The sequence below is a fragment of the Schistocerca serialis genome, chromosome 2, assembly GCF_023864345.2.
Source record: "Schistocerca serialis cubense isolate TAMUIC-IGC-003099 chromosome 2, iqSchSeri2.2, whole genome shotgun sequence".
Lineage (NCBI taxonomy): Eukaryota > Metazoa > Arthropoda > Insecta > Orthoptera > Acrididae > Schistocerca > Schistocerca serialis.
In genome coordinates this window covers 379931680-379948386 of record NC_064639.1, presented here as the reverse complement: position 1 = coordinate 379948386, position 16707 = coordinate 379931680, and the positions used below count along the sequence as shown (strand labels likewise).

General features: G+C 42.2%; 1 protein-coding gene across 1 annotated transcript in view; it reads right to left on the bottom strand.

Moving 5' to 3' along the window:
* LOC126457202 (large neutral amino acids transporter small subunit 1) overlaps positions 1-11167 on the bottom strand; it is a 333361-nt gene extending 322194 nt beyond the window's left edge. Inside the window, exon 1 of the mRNA XM_050093301.1 lies at positions 10671-11167. Coding sequence (XP_049949258.1) covers positions 10671-11121 — 451 coding nt within the window. The 5' untranslated portion in view covers positions 11122-11167. The remainder of the gene's footprint in view (positions 1-10670) is intronic.
* Positions 11168-16707: the final 5540 nt, after the last annotated feature.

The following is a 16707-nucleotide window of genomic DNA, read 5'->3' as shown; positions in this document are numbered from 1 at the left end:
TCGGTATGCTTTACAATAAATGGCGAGTTTTGAACAGGTTTCTTGACGTAAGTCCCGATTTTGATGACATTATAGTAAAATCATGCTGCATTCTACACAATTTTGAATGTTGTAAAAAGGGATTCTATTGGTTGATACTGCTTATGAATTTCCGCAGCATTTCACCAAATCCGACTACTGAACTATATTAGCAGCAAACATACGCAGTTATTTTGCATCTTACATTACTTCGTCGCAAGGGTAGGCAATAAAATCGCAAGGGAGATGTGCAGTTGACGGTACCTACCCAACTCAATTGCATATTGTTATACATAATTATGTACCTGCCATTGAAATAACTGTAATTTTTTAAAAATTAAAGTGTAAAACTTACTGGTTCCATCTTTTGTTATGACGACAAGTAGTGCAAACCACTTGGATATATTATTCAATTGATTTCTCCCCGTCTTTAAATTTTCATATTTATGTCCTAATAATCATTCAAATTATTATGGAAAGGTGCAAGTCTTCTTTCCACTTCTACAAGAATGTCATTATTGATATCGTTTCCGTGCAAAGTCATGCTATGCGAAGACACTGATGGCACGTATGCGTGTATCTGTGTCGATGGTCGGAAAGCAATTAAGGAGTGGAGAATGCACGGAGAGTGACATTTTTGTCACCGGTGCTCGCGCAGCTACCAAAACCTAGCGGCGCAATGACAGCTTATGTTCGCCATTCGGCAGACCTAAGTGTCACCCGACTGTCATGTCGTGAGATGCGAGCGTTTACGTATATATCTACAGACTGAACAGGAGTGAATACACTGTCACGGCGACAAAAATCACTCGTGAGCGCTAGGCCTTATAGAGAAAAACTACGTAAACCAAGAATGGTTGCGTGAGAGAATAATTTTGTCAACTGAAAATGACGAAGTTTAACAAATAAATCAGTGAGTGCAAAATATGACGAACCAAGTTGAAAGCGTCAACTTCCCAACAGAATTCCAAAACTCGCTCGTTGTTCCCGATGTGCCCTGGCGAAGAATCTTCTAAACAAAACCACAGAAGCGGAAATACTAGCCGGAAAAAGACAAGTCACTGTTCATATCACGAATTCCATTCATTTCAACTGAATTACCATTCAGCATTAAAAGGCTCCAATTTCCAGATTAGCGTACAGTATGACTATCAACAATTCAAGCTTTGCGTAGTAAATCTACAAGACTAGTGTTTCTTGCTCAGACAACTACACGTAGCGAGTTCTCTTGTTGGATAACTACAAAACTTGTTTGTCACCTGAAAGCAACACACCAAATGCAGGTTCTGTATTGGAGATGCTACAAGCATACTTACTCTACCTTACCGTCAATATGAAGAAAACAGCCAAAAGATATTGTTTATACACATCAACTCTGGAAATCTAAGTAGAATTCAATTTAAGTGATTAGAGCAACCTGTACATTTTTCGCAGATAATACTCATTTTTCTTTCGCGAGTTTTTGACATCTCGAACATGCGAATATGGGAGAGGAAATATGATACGCAGCATATTGAACAAACACCCATCTGTCAAAGTGCTGTTCATAGGTAGTGCTTTGCCAAGGTTCTAATAAAAATGTTCTCCACAGCGAGAACCGGCTTGCAGTGGCACGTTTGTGAGCGGCTGCTGCAGGCAATGAGGTGGATTACAGTGGAATGGGGGTGGATTACAATTTAATCGACGAACACATGCGACCCGCCGTGGCATATTTCGATGCGCATGGCAATTATAATAGCAGTGCTAATTTAAAAAAAAGCCACAAAGAAATTAAGGTAAAACGTGTCTTTCTCCTTGTTCAGGTAAAATGATTTAATGGGACTTTTTGAAAAAGTTGAAGAAGAGAAGGAAATGGAAACAACCGACGAAACTTTCGAAGAGACGAGCGGCTACAGCGATAGCATAAACTTTTTTTATACCAGAAGGCAAATAAGGTGATAATGATAACGCCTTTCCACCAGTGCCGTACCAGGTGGAAAACAGTAACGATGATTTTAACGAGCGAAAACTCCATCTTGAGGACTCATACGTTAATTTGTACGATGTGGTACCTATAGCGGCAGTTCAAATGACCTCATTGTGGCACGTACTGGAAGGGGGGCGGCGATGGGGAGAGGCAGGGGCGGGGGAGGAAGTGGGGAGGGGAATTTTGGGTAATGGGGCGGAAATGGCATTGTACTGGCAGACTTGACTTTCGCATTTATGAAGTTTCCCGCCATCTCTGCGAAAAAATTCACTGCAAACTATGGGGTGCATATTCAATATACTCTCCTCTTCGAGAGCTTTCCACAACCGTTGAAACTTTATTCTGTACCCCTGTGAATAAAAATATTAAGAATACTGTCAACCGTGCAGCAACACATCCCCCCCCCCCCTTTTTCACCTACTGTCGTTTGTCGAAGATATCCTCCGACATCTGGAATAGTTTACGAATTGATTGTAGCGGAAGACATGCGTTTCGACAGAACAGAAAAGAATGGATTAATCTTTTTAAACTATTTCGTTCTTCTTGCTTTATCCGTTACTATAGGTAGTCAGTAGCTCATAAGCTTACTAGTAATTTTTACAATCATTCTTTAACTATTGTTGGCATCTGCAAATGTACTTTTACCTTCTGTAAGCCGGGCCGTAAAAGCATACACCCTGAAAAGAATTTTGGAGCATAATTAAGAGTAACGGTTAAATTTATATCTCTGATTTTGATTCCGAATTGTTACTGGTTCTGTAAACACATCAAATACAGACTGTTGATCATACGAAGAGTCTTCACATTCCATGTTCAAACAGTTTGTTATTTTTTAGTCGAAATTTCACAAGTTTTTAGTAATTCAGATTGTCACGCAGTGTAACTATATTATCCATGCGAAAAAGTTTGCTTATTGCATACTGGACATTACGAAAACTTAAGAAAAAAATGGGCACAGTACTTCAAAAGACCGCATCCACACCAACTGGCCTAGTGACCAATTTGTCGCAACCTCATCATTGCTAGCATCTTACATCATAGTACAGTAGAGGATTCGTACTTATGTATGTTCTTAACCTTTGTTTTACTATTTGCTTTGCCTTAGCGATTTATTTTCAGGCTTGCACAAGAAATTAATACTTTTGCTTACTGTGTTCTCCTGCGAAGGATATCAAATATGTCAATACGTAATCTTTTTAGATTTTACAGCGAACGGACGAAGAAAATCCTGCACCAGCCATACATACGCTACCCGAAATACTTCTTTATGAAAACATTTCAACAACGAAATAATCGCAGACCGTTGTGCCCGAGCGGTTCTAGGCGCTGCAGTCAGGAACCGCGCTGCTAAGCTTAGGTTAGTGCTCAGAGCCATTTGAACCAATGAAATAATCAATTACAGCCTCAAAGGAATTCTAGGCGTGATTGATGAATGGAGGGTGTACTCCCGAGTGTTCGGCCGAGTTGTTGTTTTCGTTTTACACACAATATTTGGACTACCTGCCTCGTCGTCTTTTTCAAGAGCTGCGAGATGTACTGGTACGTATATTCGCTGACAGGACTCCATCTGGTTGGTGTCCAGGCAGCACAAGAGTACAACTAGCAGCATCTGAAGAAGACGACTACGTAGGTCTTCTATGTTGTATGTTAACCGGGGACCTAGAGACGACGGAGAGGCTCCGTCCCCGCCGCAGCCGCGGTGGTCCACAACCCCACGACCACTACCGCTGTCCACCTCACCCCTCCGCCGCCCCACACCGAACCCAGGGTTATTGTGCGCTTCGGCCCCCGGTGGACCCTCCAGGGAACGTCTCACACCAGACGAGTGTAGCCCCTATGTTTGCGTGGTAGAGTAATGGGGTACGTGTACGCGTACGTAGAGAACTTGTTTGAGCAGCAATCGCCGACATAGTGTAACTGAGGCGGAATAAGGGGAACCAGCCTGCATTCGCCGAGGCAGATGGAAAACCGCCTAAAAAGCATCCACAGACTGGCCGGCTCACCGGACCTCGACACAAGTCCGCCGGGCGGATTCGTGCCGGGGACCAGGAGCTCCTTCCCGCTCCGGAACTTAGGTCTTAGAAAATGGCTCAAATGGCTCTAAGTACTATGGGACTTAACATTTGAGGTCATCAGTCCCCTAGACTTAGAACTACCTAAACCCAACTAACCTATGGACATCACACACATCCATCCCCGAGGCAGGATTCGAACTTGCGACCGTAGCAGCAGCGCGGTTGCGGACTGAAGCGCCTAGAACCGCTCGGCCACAGCGTCCGGCACTTAGGTCATAGAATTGTTGTTAATAAAATGGAAACAACTGGACTGAATACTCGGAAGTAAACCATTAATCAGCTACACTGATGCGACTGCTACGGTCGCAGGTTCGAATCCTGCCTCGGGCATAGATGTGTGTGATGTCCTTAGGTTAGTTAGGTTTAAGTAGTTCTAAGTTCTAGGGGACTGATGACCACAGCTGTTAAGTCCCATAGTGCTCAGAGCCATTTTTTGAGCTACACTGAGCGAGACGTTATTTGGCTAGAGGTGCGAGATGCATATAATAAAGCAAAAGGACGATATATATTGCCTTCTGATTAACGATTTCTCTTCGTATGTATGTAATCCGAGAGCAAATAAATGATGCTTTTTTCATGTATTAAAATGTCTGCATCGTATTTTCTTTCAGTCACGAGCTGTGTGTGTGTGTGTGTGCAGTACACTAAGTAACATTAGTCCTGAAGCCAGCAGCAACACATAGATATTTCGACAATGTGTGCGTCCTCTGCCACTAAAGAGGATCATTATATACCATAACGCAGGCATGGAGAAACTAAAGTGTTTCATGTATTCGAAGACATTCGATATTACATAGTCTGTATATGATGTGAAGATTCTGAAAGAAAAGTTTAAAAAACGATGATATTAAAATTATGAAAATGTTTTGTTTCTCGTAGCCGGTCTTTACAGAAAACCTGTAACGGCAACGGCACGAATTTATAGACTTTCTGACATGTACCGATCATATCCAAAATGGCAGGCCATTTAAAACATCATACAGATTTGCAATTTCCTGACAGATTAAAACTGTGTGCCGGACTGAAACTCGAACTCGGGACCTTGCCTTTCGCTTGCAGATTGTTTCCTTATACTGATACTCCGCCTACTGACACTGACCTGAGGCAAAAGATTTACTTTTATCTTTGACAGCTTCTATTCTACCAGTCACCGTATGAAATCCCTGGTAAATTCATGAAAACGTAAGCAGGACCTATCTTGTTGCAGTTGTTACATTATAAATTCTTTGTTATCTCCAAAGTCTTCTTTAAATTTCTTTTGTTAATAATTCCTTGTCGAAGGTGGAGTAATTATTTGGAACAACTATAAACATTTTATATTCACTCAAAAACAGTTGTGGCCAACAATGACGAAGACGATCACTGTTGCATTGATGACTACAGTACAGCAACAATCTAGAATTGAGTTTAAAGATCACTAAGGAAAAAATGTTAGAAAATATACTTTTTCAGAATTCCACAAACAAAATGTGAATGACTTTATTGTAGTGTCACTGAAGTGCGATGAACGCTCAAAGAAGGAAGCTTGAAAGAGGTTTACTGCTCAGATTAATAACTAAATCTTTGGTGGAGAACAGTTTTGGTTCAAATGGCTCTGAGCACTATGGGACTCAACTGCTGTGGTCATCAGTCCCCTAGAACTTAGCACTACTTAAACCTAACTAACCTAAGGACATCACACACATCCATGCCCGAGGCAGGATTCGAACCTGCGACCGTAGCAGTCGCGCGGTTCCGGACTGCGCGCCTAGAACCGCTAGACCACCGCGGCCGGCCAGAACAGCTTTCTTTAGTCTTCAACGGTATAAAGCAGTTTCAACAGTATGAAGCAGTTGCTATAATTCCCAGTTATATTCTGCAGTCTATGTATTCTACTTTTATGATGTAAGACGACAATATATCCTTATTCTTGTGTGGGGTGTGCCTGATCCACGTCTTGCTCTGCTTCTGTGACAGGTAGCGCGTCTTATTTCTGTACATTGATCCCCTTATACTTATCAATTGCAAATAACGAGGTGAAAAGACGTCCATCGAGTATCACTCAAATCTTGCAGTAATAGCAAATCTTTTCCTTCTGGTCTGAGTCAGCAGGCAGAGGGTGTAAAATCCGTAAATTCATGATCAGTGTAAAGAAACAATTTGCATAATGTTATAACGGTGCTGCCATTCTGGCTATGATCGGTGGATGTCACAAAAAGTCTCCAAATTCGTGCCGTTGCCGATTACAAGTTTTCTGTTAACACGGACTGCGAGAAACAAAGTAAAACATCGCGATTAATAATTTTATAATTATAGTTTTTTAAACCTTGCTTTTAGAGTCACCACATCATATATCGCCTAAGTAATATCGCGTGTTTTTGAATACACAAAACAGTTTAGTTTCTCCACAATTACTTCTGAATTATTAAATATTTAGAACCTGCTTCCGTGGTCGAGGACGAGCAGAGAGGAAATATCCATGTGACGCTGTTGCCATTGGAGTTGCAATATTTACTGCCTGTTATGAGCAACCTTAATTAATTTTGCTTCGGCACAACAAATTTGACTATTTTCAAGTCTAGTTACTTAATGGTGATCCTGTATCTCGTCTTTCGCAAGATGGACGCGTACGTTTCAATTACTCAAACTTTTATCGTTTAGTACTGGGCACAATGACACGATACCAAGTCGCCATGTGGAAACACACCATCTGACGAGATGTTAAGTCTTGTCACGTCACATTGACATCAAGTGTGTATCTACTTTTACTCGTCTAACTAGTACTGTTTGACAGGTATGATTTTAAGCATTGATAAATTAATGCACAAAGCCATATGCGCATTTATTTTTTCCAGTAACGTGTTAATAATAAAAACATGGCGGTTCCTTATAATAACCCTGGGACCGTTTGCAAATGTTTCCCATGGCGTTTGGAACAAGACAGGCGCAAACTTCTAATAAGTTTCAACTGCTTACTTATTAGAGTTGTGGCGATTCGTGAATGAGTCGTTCATTTGAACGACTCTAAATAAAGAATCGTAAGAATCGAATCGTGATACGGACGAATCGTCGTTCAACGAGTGTGTGTTTCCGGTTCGTGACGATTCCAAGTTCCAACGATTCTTAGTACACTATGCTTCTAAGGCAATTTCCGGATCATGCCGAGACGTGCCGAATGATTACGATCGCCAGATGGCAGTCAAGTGGAGGATGCGTGTGAACAAAGGAAGCTCGGAACGAACAAACGAAGTTCGTGGGCCGTAATATTACTCGTGAAAACCAAGCTATGAGCTAAACCACGTCTGCCTCACTACTAGATTTTGTTACTATAAAACAGACGTCTGTAGTTAGTTACGTTCAAGCCACACGACCAAACTGGCATACCACGTAATTTTGCACCACTCTTTCCTGGCATACTGAAATAAAACAATTGATGCAATCAAGTCAAACGTGACCTTTCATCAATTAACGCATTACACGTATAAATCGAGAATCACACTTGTAACTGGAACGTCATATGCATGTTTACTCATAAACAAACTATTTCTGGCATATCTTATAATGACACAGTTCGATTCTAACCCCATTGACAATTTCGGACATGTCCTGCCATCTTTGAGTAAGATGTAGAGATTTTTGCCTTCCGTAAGAATCGTGCCATCACAGACTAGAATGAATCGTAGGAATCGAATCGGGAAAAAGAATCGTGTTGCCCAACTCTATTACTTATTACTATGATTATAAACTGCTATATATGCCATAACAAAGGTGCGCTCTCCACTGTTGAAATTTCAGTAGCCCTCCAAAATAAATGAACGCTATACGCGAACAGTTGAAACTCGCGACCCAAAGAAATCATAATGCAATATGTCTCTTTCAGAACACGATTTGTCTAATACTTCCTCACTATTTCTAATGGCAGGATATTAGAGGCGAGTCGCTGATATTTCTTTATTTTTTTATTAAGCAAAATATTTTTTTGGCCCTATAGCATCGGTGTTTACTACGGCAGTGAGCTTACGGTACCAACAACGTCGCACAGTTGGCAGGCTTGCGAAGCGGTATTGACCGCTGGCGGAACGAGGCAGGTGGCGTCGCGGTCGGGCCCACGTGTCACATAGGATGCCTACGAGTTGTTAACCCGCCATCTCCGAAGCATGTTCAATGTCATAGTATCTACACTATTTCCCCACGCTTCACACAGAATGCTACTTCAGTTTTATTTTTTTTCACTTGGCGCAAGCAAAGTGCCTATCATCTGTCATTTTAAGCGAGTTTATCCGGTTTTCAAAATGTTGTACGCAGAGTGTTATCTGTAAATATATCGATTTCATTAGCTGCATAAAATACTTCTCTTTGGTCGAATGATTGTTGCTATACTTAAAAAAAAGGAAAAATTTTCATATGAAGTTATTTTTATTCATGAACTGACCAGATTGCTACCATACGTTGTCTGACCTGTTTCTGAAAATCACGCGTTTTCTGACACATTATTGAAAGTAATGTCTCTCCTTGAACTTTTTGTGAAGTGTATTTTTAGCCTTTGTTACACACGAAATTGTGATCTTGAAACAATACTACGTTGGTATACTCAACATCATAGTCCTAACAGTTACAGCACTAAAACACGGTGGTCCAGAGCGTTAAGTCACTTAACTGGTAAAGAGACATTGCTGCTGCAATGTCTACTGCTAGATTCGAATTTCACATTGAAGCAACAAGTGGCAGTACTGGCATGCGTGACAACGATTCTGATCTTCCGTACCTCGCTAACATGCTAATAGTCAACTCATGTAATATTACCCAATAGTGCATTAATTGTAAGGAACTGGACAAACTCACTGTCAATTTAAGCAAATTTGTCATCAGACCGAAGGTTGGTTTGCTTAAGCGGAGCATGATCCTGTTGGAGGTGGTATGAACTTGCAGTCATATTGCAAAATTTCGGCGGTCATGTTTTTCCTTTCCGACTAATTTAACTGCAGCATCTTGTTTTAAACTTATTGAACAGCACCCAATTAAGGATCACAAAAAATTTATAGATTACGTTATTAATTTCTGTCCGTATATACCACCTTCGGAATTGAGTACACACAGTTTGCGTACCATAGCAAGTCAGCATATCTAAAAATGCGGCAGTTGTTTGTCTCTTTATTGTAGCTGTACCATTTTACATATGCCGTGCCATTATGATTATCAAACTGTGACCTGTAACTGGAGTAGTCCGCAGCTCGTGGTCGTGCGGTAGCGTTCTCACTTCCCATCCCCGGGTTCGATTCCCGGCGGGGTCAGGGATTTTCTCTGCCTCGTGATGACTGGGTGTTGTGTGATGTCCTTAAGTTAGTTAGGTTTAAGTAGTTCTAAGTTCTAGGGGACTGATGACCATAGATGTTAAGTCCCATAGTGCTCAGAGCCATTTGAACCATTTTTTGTAACTGGAGTAAAAATTCCGCTTCAGGTTTGAAATAGAGTTTGGATGCACGTCTTCTTGAATACGAGTGCAGTGGTTCAGTTTGCGTCATTTTGCTGCTTATTCAATGAATTAATTTACGCACTAGGTTAGCTGCGTATACAGAAGAGTCCCCTCACGGAATTCAGTAAAACAAATGTTTCGAATGACTGGCTTTTATCTTCATGGGAGATGGTAACCATGCTGGGCAAAAATTGCGCTAATGTACAACAATATATTTTTAACATAATTTCACAACTGAAGGCTCAACAATCGTCGGAAATACGCTGAATATTGTTGCGAAAATATATACACACTGTTGATTTAAGCGCAATGAAAACGTACTTACATTTGAAATGTAAATTCTGCAGTGCGACAGGAGATGGATTTATTTTTAATAATAAATAAAAATTGCTAGAACGTTACAGTTTTCGAGCTGCTGCTCGTTAGTACAGTATAGCAGATTTGTCATCTGCCATGCATCGATAGGTTCACTGGCTTAAACGTTTAACTGACAGCTAAGGCAATGCAAAAACAGAACTGTGGGCGCGATGCGTTTATAGAAACCAAATGAACAGTCACCTGTCTGAGGAAAATGCAACTATTATAAAAAAAAATTATTCACTGTTAAATGAATCTCTCGGGTTCCTTCCGTACCCGTAAAAATGGCATTGCGCTATTTCAAACTTACATGTCGAATGACTTATTTCTGAAACTGTATTTGGTATTAGGGTGAAAGTAAGCAAGTTTACAAAGGGCCTCCCTGGCCTTACGGGTAGGAAATGCATGCACGTCAACACAAACTACGGTTAAAGTTACGTACTGGACCTCCTCGCATTTTTCGCAGGTTATGTAGGATATACGTACGTAACACGTATCGGAGTACTCATCGGAGACTTTTCCATTACCTAGTGTGTTTAAATATGGCGCGAACGTTAACATGACGCTACTGTGCTAAACAATCTCTTACCACAACCTTTATTTAACGTTCACATTCATTTGCTTCGTTAACTCACAACCAAATTATCACGTTTCACTCTAACCTAGACCTCGGGCTACGATACAGGTGTCTGTCACCACAACCAAGATTTAAGGGGGAAGGGGTGGGAAGGATGTACTGTACCACACTCTAACCCAAATTGGAAGCGGAGGGCGCGACTGTTGACGGCAGCAGGGTACTCACAAAGGCAGGCAGCAGCCAAGAGACGCACGGCGTCCGACGGCGGCGCGACTTCCGGGAAGAAGGGCGCAGTGGCGTAGTGGGCGAAGGTGAGCGCTACGATGGCCTGCGTGGCGGGCCGCAGCACCAGCAGCTGCACCCACAGGCTGAGGAAGGCGGGCAGCGGCCCGAACGCCTCTCGGATGTAGCCGTAGTCGCCGCCGGCTCGCCGCACGCACGTGCCCAGCTCGGCGTAGCAGAGCGCGCCCAGCGCCGAAAACAGCCCCGACGCCAGCCACACCACTATGGACATGCCGACGGACCGCGTCTCCTTGTACACACCGGCCGGCGACACGAAGATGCCCGAGCCGATGATGGTGCCCACGATGATGGCGACGCCGTTGAAGAGCGTGATTTTGCGCTTGAGCACCACCTTGCCGTCGCCGGCGGCAGCGGCGGCGTCCTCCGACCCCATGGCTGCCACGCTGCGACCTACTTCTTCGCGCGCGCCTCCGTCCGTGTACGGCCGCGGAGTGGTGGCCGCCTCGCCAGCTGCGAACACGGCGCGCTCCCGCGCATGCGCAGAGCGTCGCTCGCGGCGGCGTCGCGCTCTGCTTTGAGGCAAATAGCTGCTACCGTTGCGTCAGCAGCCGCCGCCCCGTCACTACTGTCTGCGGTTCGTATGAATGGGAAGGGGATCGCCGCTCAGATGCTGACGGTCACTTAACGAGAGGGGCACAGAAACGGACAGGTGGCTTCGATTTTATCAGTGCATGCGTCTCTCATATTGGGCGTGGCTGACACAGTGATAATGATAGTAACAACGACCACACATTCTTTCACGATTCCTTGGCCTACGAAACCAATTTATACTGTTCGCAAAACGTTTTGGTACACGGGACAAAAACACCAGAATCCATTTTTCTGCATCAGTTATACCGAATGATCAAAAAGTCAGTATAAATTTGAAAACTGAATAAATCACGGAATAATGTAGATAGAGAGGTACAAAATGACACACATGCTTGGAATGACATGGGGTTTTATCAGAACCAAAAAAATTACAAAAGTTCAAAAAACGTCCGATAGATGGCGCTTCATCTGATCAGAATAGTAATAATTAGCATAACAAAGTAAGACAAAGCAAAGATGATGTTCTTTATAGGAAATGCTCAATATGTCCACCATCATTCCTCAACAATAGCTGTAGTCGAGGAATAATGTTGAGAACAGCATTGTAAAGCATGTCCGGAGTTATGGTGAGGCATTGGCGTCGGATGTTGTCTTTCAGCATCCCTAGAGATGTCGGTCGATCACGATACACTTGCGACTTCAGGTAACCCGAAAGCCAATAATCGCACGGACTGAGGTCTGGGGACCTGGGAGGCCAAGCATGACGAAAGTGGCGGCTGAGCACACGATCATCACCAAACGACGCTCGCACGAGATCTGTCGGACATTTTGTGATTTTTGTTTTTTTGGTTCTAATAAAACCCCATGTCGTTCCAAGCATGTGTGTCAATTTTTACCTCTCTATCTACTTTATTCCGTGGTTTATTAAGTTTTCAAATTTATACTGACTTTTTGATCAGCCGGTATATTTACATCTACGTTTGTACAGGGTGATTCTGCTAAATGGTGAGAAATGCAGGAAATTATGCCGAGAGGATAAGAACACAAATGTCATACGACGGTTGGTCACAGGGGAGGTACACACAGTTGAACGTGAAGGTAAAAGATAATTAACAATGTAAGTTTTGATTATTCAAAGTCCTAATGAGAACATACCAGGTTACCGGAGGTATTCTGTCTCTACCAGGCCAGCACAGAGGAGGGTGGGAATTGGAGGGGGGGGGGGCTTTGGGCAGGACCCATGAACTCCCCCCCCCCCCCCCCCGCGCCCAGAAATGTTGGCGCTTATACTCGATACAATGGAAATTCTGTAGTACCAAAATGCTTTCTTAATATTATTCATTCTCCATTATGACTGAAATTCAAGTGAAAAGAGTTTAGGGTAAAGAAGCTAATGAAACACAGCAGAGGAAGGTTCACGGAACCATATGAGGCTTCAACTCTTGCAAAGCGGAGTAGAAAGTGGACAGTTTCATAACATTACTAAATCTGTATTTGCGTAAAGATTTCCGTGTAGTTGAAAATAGATCACCCAAAGAGCTTCCTTTGTCTCCAGTATCACAATCAGTGCCATACTCAGCCATACAAGAAACAATTTACCTGCAACACGGCTGCTTTGGGCTGTTTCGAAACAGAACATAATAGACTCAAGATCAGTATCTTTGCTCGAAAACCTGTGTAAAGTAAACACATACCATCCACGTAGAAAAAAAATTGCGAATGATTTTGACTCTATTTTGTAACGTTCTGCTAATTTCTTTGATTTTTTCGAGCTATTTGCTTTTCTACTGCGTACTATGTGAGACTGCCACTTCAGCAACACAGCCGTAAATTTAATAAATAGGTATCTAGTAATTTGCCGAAATTTGAGCTATTAACACATTTATGGGTCATTTGAGGCTAATGAAAACAGTAAACCAGTCCCTGTCCTCCTATATGATACACTAAAGGTTTAATAGAATCTGTATTTGTATTATAAAATAAAAAGTCAGACTAGGTAAAATTAGCTTTCCGATTTACCTGCGCCCCCTCCCCCGAAAAATAATCCTGTATGTTGGCCTGTTCTGTACTGGTGTTTTAGGTCCACATTCAAGAAGAGATCAGTGAGCTGGAGCACCGTCTTGTAGTACTCTTCGTACCACTAAAGGCACGTCCTCCTACAGAGGATGCAGGTTCACTCGCAGCAATGTGTTGTGGAAGGGTGAATGGTCTGACGAGGCGGTCATCACTAATCTCCGTCCACACATTGAAGCTCACAACCGCCGGCCGGTGTAGCCGAGCGGTTCTACACGCTTCAGTTTGGGACCGCGCGACCATTACTGTCGCAGGTTCGAATCCTGCTGCGGGTATCGATGTGTGTGGTGTCATTAGGTTAGTTAGGTTTAAGCAGTTCTAAGTTCTAGGGGACTGATGACCTCAGATGTTAAGTCCCATAGTGCTCAGAGCCATTTGAACCATTTTTTGAAGCTCAACCGGCGCTGATGGTTCGCTGCCACCATTCCCCGTAACCGACAGGTGGGCGTTACGAAGGTTGACGATACCGCCCCTCGTTGAAGAAGCCACATCTGTGAATAGGATGCTTGACGGATATCCCAGTACCGCGGCATCCTTTGTAACGAACCAGCGGCAAAACCGTCGCCTCGGAGACAAGTCTATAGGTAAGAAGGCAGCAGGCGTTGTAAGTGATTAGAGTAGCGGCAGTTGGAGAATGTTTCACACTGTGGTCTGCGTTTCTCTATGCTGCCAAGCCCCCATGGCTGGTGCTCATACTGGGATCAGTGCCAAAGATCTTTTATCTTATACCTCCTCCATACGACCTGTTTGCTTCTTATATTCTCAGGGATCGTTTCCTGCTGTTTGTCGCTGTTTGGCAAAATCACTTGTGTTCCACAAGCCACCTTAGGGTGAATGGCAAATGGTACTTCTCGTATCGTCATTATTTCCTCTTCCCCTTACACGAACTGTTAGTGGGAAGAACGACTATCAATAAACCTTTTTCTAGGAGCTCTAGTTCCACGATTTTCTCGCGAGACGTACAAGAAGTAATATCTTACATGGCTCTCCTTGCAACGTACGCACTCGGAATTTCAACAGTAAACTCCGTGATACACAACACATCTCTAGTAGTGTCTGACACTGAATTTAGTTTAGCGTCTCCTTAAAGTAGGTTTCCTTGGGTAGGGTGTATACGTGGACAGGAAAAAAAAATCCCTGTTTTTTCTCGGATTTCCCAGTTAAAAAGACACTTTCTGCAGGGTGAAAGTACACTATATCCCGGGTGAAAGTACTTTTTTCCGTGTTAAATGACAATATACGTTCCCTCGGAGATATAAAACTTATCTATCTTTTGAATGGTAAAGGTTTTATACACCTGCGTAGAACTTCCGGACACTTCTGGAAACGAAACCCACCAAAAAACAACGCCTTCTGACAAGGCCTTTGATGAGTGGCAACGTATACACTGCGTATTGTATTACGAAAGTGTAAATACGATTCCACCAAATACTGCACGATAGATCCTCAACTACTAAAATCGAGATTGCGAAGCGCTTTGTCAGCTAATCATAGCTCATGTCACGTTATCTCATCAGCGTATGCCAGCAAATATTCAGAGCATAGGACACGTGATGTAATCAGCCAATAACAACATCACAGTCAAATAGGAAAAGTTAATGGTTTAAATTAATATACATACAGTATAGCTTCAAGAAAAACTAAGCTTTCACAAATAATGTTGGACGTCAAAATTATTTTGCTGTTTTTCCGAAGGTGTGGTTAGGCAGGATCCTTAGAGCATAGTTTAAATTGCAGCAGATGAATATTTCTTACAAGCGTGATTACAAATTTCAGTGCTGTGTGCCAAACATTTTGTGAGTTACCTGGCTTAATACATGTTCCTTGGAGCACTTCAGCGTTTCCATAAAAAAGCCAATTACATGTGAAATTGCTCAAGAACACACCTCGAACTTCTTTTTTGAGGATAAGTATACATTTTGCCATCGTTATTGCATGATTTGTAATCTATGAAAAAACTAAAATAAATATGAAAAACTAACCTGAAGTTTGGTCTTTTTAAGTCTTTAAGATACATCAAAAACAAACGAGCTAGCAGAAGATCAAATAATGGCATAAATTGCTGGTCTTCTGGGCTCGAATTTTTTCTAAATGGCTGATCCTCAAGTTTTGAAGAAAGTCAACCGCTAAGAACTTCATGGCACATCTTCACACATAACATAATTCATTTTGCGTGAAAAGAAATGTACTTTGAAAATAACGCTTCTCAAACTACGAGTGCAATATTTTCCCGCGACGTTTTGGAAATGTAAACAGTTGTGACGTCACGCTTATCGAAAGCAGTTTATTGTTACGGAGTATTCCACAGTCTTCGTCCAAAAGCCTTTGACACATTTTACTGTCAATAGACGCCTGTGTGTGCACTGCGTTTTGTTGTTATAAATACTGCATTTTCTATGCAAGTCAAGTTTAAGTTTGATGTTATCCTCTCGTTTGTTTTTTATTTCTACAGTATCACAACGCAGCAGCGGGCTAAAGCAAAATTCTTGTTAGAATATCAGTTCTTACCACAAAAAATTAACTGTAAACTAAAAACTGTAAAATTTTTGGAATTCAAATAAAATTTCTGGGTTTTTCTCGAATTTTTCCCCTATGAAAAAATTCCCTCGTTTCTCCGGGTTGGCTCGGGGCATATGTACCCTGTTGGCATACACCGAGTCTATCTTCAAGCGTTTGCCAGTTCATTTTCTTCACCATCTCCGTGTCATTTCCCCCATGACTCAAACAAATCTGTGATCATTTGTGCTACTCTACTCTGTGTATGTTGAAATATTCCCTGTTAGTACTGTTGGGTTCGCATCTCACACACTTGAGCACTATTCTAAAATGAATAGCCCGAGCTGTTTGTAAGTAATTCCTATTGTAGACTAATTTCATATCCCTATAAAGTGTTGCATCCAGGTACTGCATGAACTGACCGATCCCAACTGTGACTCTTCTTATTGCAGTCATAGGATACTAGGTTTCTTCTTTTTGTGAAGTGCACACTGTTACATTTCTAAACATTTAACACAAATTGCTAGTCTCTGCACCACTTGGAAATCTTATTAAGATCCGACTGAATATTTATGCAATTTTTTTCAGGCAGTATTCGTTACAGATAGTTACACAATCTTCGCACTGGATCTATCCTATGTCTTCTATTAACCCAACCTGTCGAAGAACCTAAACATGAGCAAGACTCTAGAATCGGCCGGAAGAGTGTTTTTTAAGCCACTTATTTTATACATGAATTACATTTTCTTAAGATTCGTCCTGTGAATGTCACTCTGTCATCTGCCTTTTTGTAGTTAGTTACATGTGATCACTGCACTTAAGTCATTCTGGACGCTTATTCTTCGGTACTTTATTGTTG